We start from the raw sequence: 11,821 nt of genomic DNA, 5'->3' as shown, positions 1-11,821 counted from the left end.
GATGAGCTGGGTGGAAATGGCATTATGGTACCTGACATTTGCTAGCTCTATGCAAACACCAGAAAATGTGGAGTGGCTTAAAGGATAACAAACAGATTTCACTGCACTCAACTCTGCCTGCATCTTTCAGACAAACAACAAAGAATCCAGATAACCAGCTAATGAATTAATAAATATGCAATATGCTAGATAGGCTGAACAAAAATTGACTCAGAATAGTTTCTTAGATTTGGAACCAAGTTAAGTGTGGCTATTTCCAAGGATAACGTCACCCCTAGACTATTCAGTCTCACTTTTTTAAGAAACAAGCAGAAATAGAATCATAGACATTTTTTAAAGTAACACAAAAGTTCTATGAATAGAAGACTTACAGATGTAATGACTAAATAGACTGTAGCAGCCCTCACATACATATCAGCCAACATTCCAAGTCCTTATTAAAAATTTATAGATTTTGCAATAGCATTATAACAGCACCACACCCAGGATTAAGAACAGAGCATGTTATTGTTATTAGAGAATGGCTAATGAACAGGAAATGAAATACTGAAGAAGACAACACTGACAGGCAGAGTAATCTTACATTTACTTGATTCTGTATAGGCTTAAAAATATCTTCTGTCTTTAACAGAGAAACACTTAAATTTAGACTGCCCAAAATGACACCTAATGCTGACCCTAGCCACTAAATGCACTCCAGAATTTAAGCCATCTTCTCACAGCATGTATGAGATAAAGAAGCTTTCTTGATATAAAGCATACAAGCAGAGAGGGTGATGGCACTGAAACCTTTTATAAACTCTCACTGCTAGTGGATGTGCTCTTTGCTTCCTCTGAGACAAGCTTCCTCCTAACATATCTGTGGCAGCACATGAAGCCTTGTGAGATTTTCCTTAAAGATTTTGCTACAGAAGACAGCAACTAGAACTGCTAAACAAAAGCATCCTTCACTAGAGGAAGTCTTTCTAGCCAGCATATATTTATGAGAACGTGCCATTAATTTTACTCTACTCAATTCAGTTAACCTTGTCATAGATCTTTAATTTCAGATGTACATCAAACAATTTATAAAAGGTGCAAAGAAACAGTGTGAAATCTAAAAATTAGTTTTCTTCTATATATCTGTTGCATACCTTGAAGAATTGCCACTCCTTGTATTCGTTCTGATTACAGTGTGTAATCATAATTTTGGATCCATCTGGTCCTTTAGTTAAGCACTGATCATACTGCATGAGTTGATTGGCTTCATTGATTCGGAAAAGCTAACAGAAAAAAAAAGCCATTTTTACAAAAGTTGACTCAACGAGCATTTTAGAAACACTGAAAATACAACGAAACTGCAACAGTCAAAACATTTTCTGGTTTTATAACACCTATCTTTCAGGAGGGTTCTTTATTTTGCATAACACACTTTCACTATCACAGTACTAAATGGATAACTTTCCTGTAGGACTTAGAAGGCTAAGAAACTTAATCAGAAAGACAAAAATGGCAAAGGGATTCCTATTCAGGAGACTTCTGAAAGTGTTTGATTACAAACCTTTGTATGATTTGATGGCCAAACAACTCATTATCTTTATAAAAGTCTGGTAGCAAGTCCTTGGTCCTGGACAGTAATTTGATGTGAAGACACTAAAATGTTGGCATTTTACCCATGGAAGAAATCAATCTAATGCACCCAGATACAAAAAGATTATCCTAACTACTTCTTACGGAGTAATTGTTACAGGTTTTTTTGGGTATCATATGCAGAAAAAGTAGTTTAGGGAAACTTTTCATTAAATATCAGAATAAAAGGGACATTTCCAGGGGCTACTAAAAGTTAATCCATATAGGATTTCTAAAAACATCATCCTACATGTAATTTTATGATTGATGTGACAAAACTGCCTGGTTTAAGTTTATGTCAGCTTAAATAATATTTAGCTTAAAGACTTTAAATTCTGAAAAATTTTCCAACCGGAAAAGAATATATAAAGACAGAATAGCATGTTTGGGTGGTAGTGTGGATAGGTTTGTGAAGATACAGCACAAATGGATTAAAAGCTTGGATTGCAACCATCTAATAATAGTAATTATGTTCTGTCAGTTAATTTGTAAATGAAGCAGAGACAAATTTCTGTTTAATTGCTCCTTGCATGTGGTGGAACGTGAGTTACTGCACGAAAGTGTTTTATACTTCCATTACAGCAAAATAACTTCATGAAATAATTGAGCCAGAGTGAGTAAGGCTTTTTTTCCTGAAGCATTAACTATTAAGTAAAGGTAAGTGGTGAATCAGGAGCAATGCTAAGAGGTAAAGTTATTCTAACACAGTGATACTGTTGCTTCTTCATGCTCCTGTTCCTCTGATGAACAGATTATGAGCTTACCTTAAATTTCATACCATTTATGTTTGAAACAGTATTTTCAGACTGCTGCATTTAGCAATGTCAGTATGCTTACAGAAAACATTAATTCCCACCTTTGTAGCTAGAACCCAGGTGACTTTATGTACAGGCTTAACAGAAAACCTGCCTGTTATCAATCCACAGCAACCAACTGTCCTTCAGACTTGCCTCCAAGCTCCTTACCTGATTTCCTCCCATTCTGTGGCACGGCCCAAGCTCAACAAAGCCCCCGTTGGTGTGCCCCATGCTGTCGATGCAGTAAGAGGTTTCAAAGCCTCTAATCTGGAAAAGAGGTTTTGCACTCTCAGTTAGTCTCAAGGGAAAAATAAGTGCTAAGGAGTTCAGAAAATTCTCACTTATCTCCCAAACCAGAAACAGGTATCTGACAGAGGGATGAGACAAACCTGTGTATGAAATTTAAACACTGATGTTAACTGTTCTGGGAGATGGAGCTTCAGCCTGCCCATGCTAATTTGCACGCTCTTACATGAGTTATTGTATGCTGACAAAGCTAGAGTTGCAAAGCTCAATTCCAAATTAGTAACACCAAAATATAGGGCTTTCAAGTATTTTAATTTATTCAGCCTCCTATCAGAGCATGTTCCATCACCCAGGTCTTTGTAAATAAGCTCAGGAGCTCAGCTAAGTTGCTCTCATCTTGTGGATGGAGAGAAATGGAATGCAGACAAGTTATGCACAGCAGCAATTACCTACAGCCAGGCACAGCCCACTGACCCGACTGCTCAGATGGACCTGCCGCAGCAGCAATTACACAGGAAAAAAAAAAAAAGAAATAAAATTGATGAGGGGCAGACTCAGGGATAAAGAACAGAAGTCCTGTCATAAAGCATGTCTCAACTGCTGATTATCTCACCCCCTTCTTCTCAGAAGGGCCAACAAGCAGTTTTACAAAGACATTGTGACACAAATAACATTTTCTCCAGACATATTTTCTTTGCCAGAGCCTCCTTCCTCTTGGTAATGGTATAAAATGTCTGGAGTACTAAGCTTAGGCTCTTCCAGGGAGTGTCAGGGAAGATGAACTTCATACCCTTTGCTTTCATACCCTACAGTTTGGAAATGCAATCAGTGTGGTGTTACAAATGGGGAGAGGGGAGACAGGATTTCTCAGATGTAGGAAAACTAGCAGCCTGTGAAGAAAAGTTGAAGAAAACTTCAGAGAAGTCTCTGAACTCATAATTTTCCTGTTGCTTCACCAGACCCACTTGCCTTTATCAGGGATGATTTCCTGCAAGGTTGCCAGTACTATTTTTTTTTCTTTAGATGCTTTCACCTTGGTGAATACTAATATTTAGTGTACCTTCCAAACACCTTTATGCAGATTCCAAAGGAGGTCTAAGGCTAATTTAGTAGCTGATGCTTTGTGCCAGCTTTTAGGTCAGAAATCAAGGTGGTGTTGGTCACCTGGTCCCTCAGATAAAATATTATTAGTACCCCTTTTCACCATGCACATGCTCTGTATCACTAATTCTCCTAAGTAATTAGAGATTACACTTTCTTGGCCATAGGAGACAGCATAGATCTGTATTTTCTAATGCACTTTTGAAATTACAAAACTACATATTATATCCATGATATCTTGGGAAGAAGGCTGCTAAATTTGGTGGACACAGGAGTTCTCAGCTAGCAAGATTTTCTGATTTTGCCTCAACAATCTGCAAAAGTGAAATTAACAGGAAAAAACAGGGCAAAGATGATATCAGTTGCAGGAGGGAATAAAACATCTGAAAGCAGGCAGGAGACCTGCAGTAAGTGCTCTCCATGGTGTGGGCTAAATGCCAGAATGAGATGGGCAGAGCTCAGTGGGGTGTCCTGCACTCACCTGTGATATGCCAACTCTCTCTGTCAGCCACCTGAAAGTGCCACATTTGTAACCACAGTCTTAATTTAGTGAAGTCATATATATGAATGCTGGGAACAATGGCTACAGAATCATATCAAATCATCACATGCAGACAAGGGATTCACTGAGGCTGTATGAGCACATCCCAGTCTAGCAAATGCAGGCAGAACATTCTCCACCTGGATTTCATGGCCTTCACAGAAAAAATATTTTCACCTATTAATCTTCACCAATACTCCTACATGCAGGATTCACATTTCTTTCTTTTGAGAAAACCTAAATTCCAATTATAGAAAGAAGTGCTTTAGACAGGGCTAGACATAAATTATCCTTCAAGGACCTGTGGAACTAATTAAAAAAATCACACCTGCTAAAGCAGATATTATTTTTTTCCTGGGGTTATATCTTTAGATCTCTCTGATTAGTACCAAATAGCTTAGTATAGCAGTCATCAAATAGCCTGTTCACATGTCAAGTAACAATTGCCTCCTTTTAAATTCACAATTTTAAAAGAAACAAGCTCCTAAAATACATAGGGACTATGTGCTGTACCTACCTCTCCCCAGTCCACATTTTTGGGTGGTAAGGGATAATATGAAGTGATATCATATGCTATTTCTTCCATAAACCACTTAAAACTTTTGCAGTTGTGATCTTCACGGAATTTTTTCAGCTCAGATATATCTCCATAGGGTAGCGCTTTTGTCTCCGGCCGACTGGCATAGAAGTAATCTTTGTATTCATCCCACCACACTTCTACAACTCTGACATAGTTCTGTGAAGAATAAAGACACTGCTGTGACCTCAAAGCACACCCAAACAGGCCAGAAGCAACTCCTTGTTAATAACAGAAATTTAAGGATTTATCCTCTTAAAAAGCATGAAGTTATTGTATAGCAACTATAATTTGTCCTTATCAGTAGATGATACAAGACATGTGAATATTATTTTCAAGTGACATTTTAGGACTGAAGCCAGCAAATTAAACTGAATTGTTTAATGAGAGTTCAAAGTTTTTTCCCTAAGGTTACAGATTGTTTATTTGAAAATAAAGACTTTCCAGTTATGGGTGCAATAAAATGTTGCATTCATTTGCTGCTCCCAGAACTGCAATTCATGGTTTCTATTCACCTTCTACAGTTTTTTTTAATGCAGAGAATTACATGCATTGGTCCACTAATAGGGAAAAAATTCAGTCTTAAATGGGTCAGCTATTTGGAGAAGGGGAAAATTGGATAGCTCACTTGGCAACAAGCCTCTCCTTCATATCTTCCTTTGCATTCTCTTTGATAACTCTTATCTCTATATTACCTGTACACATTCTAGATGAACAGCTCACTTTGTCCAATTCCTCTCGCATTAATGACCTGGTGTTAAAACAGTCTTAACAGATCTGACTAAAGGCATAAATTATTGTGACTTTTACTTTAATATACATCTAGCATAAATTGAACAAAGCTATAGGAAAAGGACATTTACTACAAGGATAGGAGGGTGCCTGAAGAGGGAAAAAGTTATTTGCACATCCTGCCTTGTATAGAGAAGCAACTTCATACACTCAGCAGTGTTTTGTTACATTCAGTAAGCAGACCAGCAGACTCATGCAAGGTGTTAGGATATGCAGTAAATAGTTTTGATCAGCTTTTCAGAAGATTGAAATGGTTTTTATAATTTCAGACAAGGCAAACAAGCATTTTGCTTGCACTGAGGAATAGACCTATCATTTGCTATCCTGCTGCCCATTGCTCTGCCTCTATTCCCAGATATGTCCCCCTGGGCTCCCTCATACTGGTCCTAGTCCTAGTTTCATCAAAATGTTAATCAATTCACATTACTAATAAGGGACATTTTTTTTTTTTTGGTGGGAGTGTGGGGGTTTGAATGACAGGTTAGTTTTTTAGCATTAAGCCAGGCTGGGACATTCCTTTTGGAACTAACTGCTAGCTTGGCTCAAGCCATACTCTATAACCCTACAAGTACTCATTGTCAGAGGTAATGTCTAGGAAGATTGCTCTGGGATTGGAATTTACAAAGAGCTGGATCTTTGGGAACGGGATTTACCAACACCAAAACAGTGCACAAGAGAAAGCTTATACTGGGCAATAAGAAAATTTAACAGGAGGGTTGTCTCTCTTCCTGCTGGTAAATGCAAACTGATATGAAACAGTTTTTCTTGATTCAAATTATCTCTTCAGATCTAGACAGCCAGCTCACTCTTTCCTTGAGCTGATGTCTAATTTTAATCTCAAAGCTTGAGTAACTCCTCTAGAACCTGCAGTGTACCTGAGGAGTTACCAACCCTGATGATGGAGTGCAGAGCATGCCATCTCCCCAGGTGTCATTTATTGCCTCTTAACTAACAAATGCAGACACAAAAGTCTTAGAGAAGCTAGAGTCCAGAATTCACTAAGTTGGCCTAGGATCATACCCATCTTCATCAAGGTAAAGGGGGATTTCAAGTCCATGATCTCCATCTCCAGGGGTGTGCTATAGTTACTAGAGTTGTTCATACTTAGTTGGGCACAGCACAGCAAAGGCTTGAGGTGCTGAGGTTGAGTAACAGGAGATGGATTTGTACCTCAAAGATAGTGGGGAAGGCTTTAGAACAAGAAGATGGGTTCCAGGATTCTCTACTCGTAATAACAGTGGGATTAACACAAAGATTTCTATCCTGTGGGGATGACCATCCTAGTTTTAGACACTAAATAGCTTTGGATGAAGTGCTCTCTAAATTGTTACTAATAATTTAAACAAATTTATTGAAAACTGTTCTTATCTGAAATCAAAAAACCACCATCCAGGTGGCTTCAAAACTGTACCTTTAATGTAGGAGAAGACCCAACGTACACAGGGGGTGGATTTCCTTGCCAGCCCTGGAGACGATAAATGTGTCCAACACGAGAACAGGGAACAAACAGCAGTTTCCCCCCACACTGCCAGATCTACAAGTTAAAACAAACATATTATTAATAGATATGCACAGGAATTTATGACAGACAAATAGATAATAAATTATGGAAGAAATGTCAGCTACATTGCTTACTATACCGACTATCATATTTACATATTTTGCTTCAGATGTAAGCATAAAGAAAATAGGTCTCTGAAATGAAAGGTATACTCATGCATCTTCAACTCAGCCAGGAAGTTACTCAACTAAAATAACTTTTAAAAAGCTTTTAAAAAAGTTGGGCATCTCATTCCATCGCTATTTTAGAACAACAATAATGAATAAATGCGCAAAACTTGGAACTGGGTAATTTTTATTACAACAGAATTAATGATATTTTGAATTTTATTACAGTTATTTACATGCCATCACTAAGATGGGTTTTGGTTAGATGCCTACTTACATTTTGGTTTTTCTTAATAAAGATCTGTAGGAGATAAGGATGTCTTAGGTAACCCACTGCTCCAAATAGAAGCAGACATTTATTAGACTGTAGTAGCTGAAGATAAAAAAATGGGTAAAATATATTACCATTCTGAAATTCCCTCACTCCCACATATCTTTGGATAATCCCTTAATGAGGAAAAGAAAACATACTTAAATCAGAATTTAGTTGCTCAGTTTGGAGAAGTTTAATTGTAGCATCAGATCCAAATTCAAGCTAACTTTGGGAATGTTTCAAATTAGTCCAATTTCCAGTCCATAAAAGTATGATTTACCAGTATTAGGAAAGATGGTCAGAATATCTTATTTCCTTCATTGCATCATGATACTAATTTTCCTACGTTTCATAAAAAAACGAAAATACTCAGATATGCAAGGCCATTAATTTTATTTGCTATCTAGGAGTCAGCATGCAAGACTGATAAATGTTTAGCTCTTCTGAAGATTGGCTGTGATCTACATGAAACCACTTTGGAGGTCTCTACATAAAGAACATTTTAATTACAAAACTACTGTAAGTAATTTCAATTATGATTTTGATCTATGCAAGATGGAGAAGTATATGGATAAAGACCCAGTGTGTGTAACATCCTCAATAACTTCCCTTTGCATATGGATTTACAGCTGAGCAAGGACACTCAGAGATTTCCTCTAAATCATGAAGAGCAAGAGTAACTAGGGGAGCTCTGAATGTACTTTTTGTAAAATTCAATTACGATTTCACAGATTGCTGCTGACGATATTAGACATCTTCAGTTTTATCTGTTAATTGGGACAGATTCCTGCTGTCTGCCACTTGTGTCATTACAAATACTGAAGCTACAAAAAGCTAACGATGATCATCTTACTTTTCCTGCACACTGAAGAGCATGCATATGCCTAGGAGTGAAAATAAAGTCCTCCTCAGCGATTATGAATTATGCAGTTAGTGTTTCAATTATGAGGACTTCTTTTGTAAAGAAGTTCTTGAAATTCTGAAAAGTATGTGAGAGAATTCTTCACTCATAAAACTGGCAGGGAGGAAGCAGATCACTCTTGGTTGCACCATTATACACTTTCCAAGTGCACATGCATAAACTAAGGACTACTTGTTCCCTATCAGTGCTTTCATTAGAAACAACATTTTCCTATACTCACTATGAGAACATTCAGTTTCCTCCCACCAAATTTGCCAGTCTGGATTCATATTAGATATTTGGGCAGTTAGGGGTGCAATCCCAAAGCATTTACAAAATCTGGATTACACGTTATTTGTGCCACAGCACTAGGCCACCTCTCTGAACACTTCTGTCCTAAAGTCCACAAGGAAACACTGAGGAGACATGTCTCTGTCACAACATCTCCTCACAAAAAAATCTGGGCTTCATGAGGAAGAGGTAGGTCTGTCTGAACTCCAAGCAGAAGTATTTACAGAAAAAAAATCTATTAAATGGAATTAGTTTTCAAATATTGGTGTTACCTTGTAAGAAATTTCAAAATTTTCACCACCCCAGATTTGCAGCCCTGGATCATAGAGACCCAGTTCAAAGAAGAAATCACGTTCAATGGCAAACAACCCACCAGCCATTGCAGGGGACCTGAAAGAGGAAGACAGAGTAATTCCTTCTGCCAAAGTGATACAACAGCACTCAAAGAAAGCATTAGATAAGAAAGCAGTTCAGTTAACATATAGTAAAGATCAGGAAAATGGCAATACACTGAAAAATCATAAAGCTTTGTCATCAGCTTGCAGCAATTTTCTGAAGTGGCATCTACATAATTTTTAGTAAAGTCACAGCTTTTATTATGTTGTGAGTTTTCTTCTATAATTAATTTATTTAATTAAGGAATATGATGATAGAAAATCTTGGTCCAAATTTTCCATTCAGCCAGTCAACAGCCTTCTATTAAAGTATTAAAAAATAAGATGAGAATCAGTGTGATGAGAGGTTTCTCTCTTCAAAGTTGTTCTAGTTTTTGAGATAATATGAAACTGCAAACAGGTTTATATTCTGAGGAGCTGCCACATTGAAACATATTGTCTATTAAACAAGGAACAGAGTTTTTCCAGCTTTCTAATCCTCCTCTAGCTCTTTTTTTACTATTGCCATAGGAGACACTTTACATTATACTCAGCAAAATTTCAAAGAGGGCCTAGATAAAGCAGTGAAAGGTTTCCATTTTGGTTTAGTCTTTTTTTTCCTCCCACTTTTAATTACTTTTTAAAATCACTTCCTATATGCCATGATTCAATTAGAAAGTTTTAATGTGTCAAAAAATGCTGTGGTCTGGATTAGAGCATGTGCTGATTTTGGCTGGGGTAGAGTTTATTTTCTTCGCAGTGGCCGGCATGGGCTATGTTTTGGATTTGTCCTGAGCACAGGGTTGATAATATGGAGATGTTTTTGTTTTTGCTGAGCAGGGCTTACACAGAGCCAAGGCCTTTTCTGCTTTTCATTCTTCCATGCTGCTACATGGGAGGTTGGGAGGAGACACAGCCAGGACAGGTGACCCCAGCTGACTAAAGGGATATTCCACACCATATGGCATCATGATCAACACAGGAAACTTTGGGGAAGAAGGGGGAATGTTTGGAGTGATGGTTTGTCTTCCCAAGTCACTGTTACATGTGATTGGCCCTGCTCTCCTGGAGATGGCTGAACACCTGCTTGCCCATGGGAGGCGGTGAACTAATTCTTTGTTTTGCTTTGCTTGTGTGTGTGTATTTTTCTTTCTGATTAAACTGTCTTTATCTCAACCCCTGAGTTTTCCTTTTACCCTTCTGATTTTCTCTCCAATCCCTCTGGTGGGGCACAAGCAAGGAGCTGTGTGGTGCTTGGCTGCGGGCTGGGGTTAAACCACAACAGAGCATTTTTGCAGAACAATTCTAACCAAAATTCTTTGGTAGCTTGTTCACACTGAAATAGAGAATAAGATATGTTAAGCCATTTCCAGTGCACATAGCAAGCACTTTTCATCTAAGGATCAATAAATATACAAAAGCCTTAATGGATAGAATCTTACTAAGTTGACAATTTAAAAAAGAGATTGTAAGGAAAAAGTTCTTTCTGACTTCAGATGATCTGCAGCACTGAAAGATCAGATAACCCTGGTGAGCCAATTAAAACACAAGGGAAATACTCCTGCATCACTAAATTATTGAGATAGGTAATTTCGAGCACTATTCAGTCTCTTGGAAAAACGTCTGGAGAACTGCTAAAGAAAAAGTGACCTGTAGGGTTTTAACATATACCCCTTTCTGCATAGCAGAGGCAAGACAACAGACACACAGCTACTGACTATAAGCATAATTAATTATCAGTTTAGTTGCTGTCCAAATTAGGTGATCACTTGCCAAGTTACTGCTAAATGTCCCTTTCTACTTGCTGCCTACTGTATTTTCCTACAATGCTGCTTTTGCATCCCGGGGTTCAAAGATTAAGAAAAGCCAGAAGACACAGCAGGGGGAAGCACTTTGCATAGCACAGCCCCGTGGCTTTCCTGCACTTTTGGTTTTCCTCAGCACCATAAAGCATTGGCAAGTGTAGAAGCCTCAGATACTGAAGTTTCAGTCTTGGCCTCCAACATGCTGCCAAGTGTGTTAAAGAACACAGTAAAATCCACATAAGCTCAGTAGTTTACTTTATAGGATACAAAGAGGTAAGCACTGTTACTGAAAGAAGGATTCAGTCCTGGGGCAATTCTCACATTACAAAAACTTGTCTCTGCGCTTTAAGCTGTTGAGGATCTTTTTGTTTTCTTTTCAAACTAAGCAAACCCGGCTATGGTTTGAGCAAGACTTTTACTTGGTCTTACTTGCCTTGGTGTTGCCGCAAGAAAATGCACACAGCCCGGACACAAACAGATGCAGGGCATGTCTCTTTTTAAAGGAAGCATTGTAACTCTGAAGGTATTATTAAAAATAAACTCATCTATTAAAACATTCTGAGAACATGTGTTCTGTGTTTCTGGGAACAGTTTAAACGATTTTAAGACCTGTTTGGATGGTAAACACAGAACACTACATCAATGTTTGAAATAGTTTATCCCCCTCAAAGTGAATATTAAAGTTCCAATGTGGACAGCCTCATCAGAAAATGGTATTATTTAAACTATACACAAAACAGATCAAAGCTTCATAACTTGCTTGCATGTGTTGCCATTTTAGCAAAGAACAATCATGGGTGGGGATAG

The 11,821-nt window shown here is 37.9% G+C and overlaps 1 protein-coding gene across 2 annotated transcripts in view; it reads right to left on the bottom strand.

The window, feature by feature from the left end:
- Window positions 1–11,821, bottom strand: part of GALNT7 (polypeptide N-acetylgalactosaminyltransferase 7) — a 71,941-nt gene that overhangs the window by 3,122 nt on the left and 56,998 nt on the right. For both annotated transcript variants that reach the window (XM_085058682.1, XM_085058683.1), the window contains exons 7-11: window positions 9,108–9,225; window positions 7,074–7,196; window positions 4,811–5,029; window positions 2,574–2,672; window positions 1,134–1,262 (exon numbers count right to left, since the gene is read on the bottom strand). In XM_085058682.1, the coding sequence (XP_084914808.1) occupies window positions 1,134–1,262; window positions 2,574–2,672; window positions 4,811–5,029; window positions 7,074–7,196; window positions 9,108–9,225 (688 nt within the window). The remainder of the gene's footprint in view (window positions 1–1,133; window positions 1,263–2,573; window positions 2,673–4,810; window positions 5,030–7,073; window positions 7,197–9,107; window positions 9,226–11,821) is intronic.

This window comes from Lichenostomus cassidix, chromosome 4 (assembly GCF_008360975.1).
Source record: "Lichenostomus cassidix isolate B80296 chromosome 4, HeHo_3.0, whole genome shotgun sequence".
In the NCBI taxonomy this organism is placed as follows: Eukaryota; Metazoa; Chordata; class Aves; order Passeriformes; family Meliphagidae; genus Lichenostomus; species Lichenostomus cassidix.
This window is presented reverse-complemented; position numbering and strand designations above follow the sequence as displayed.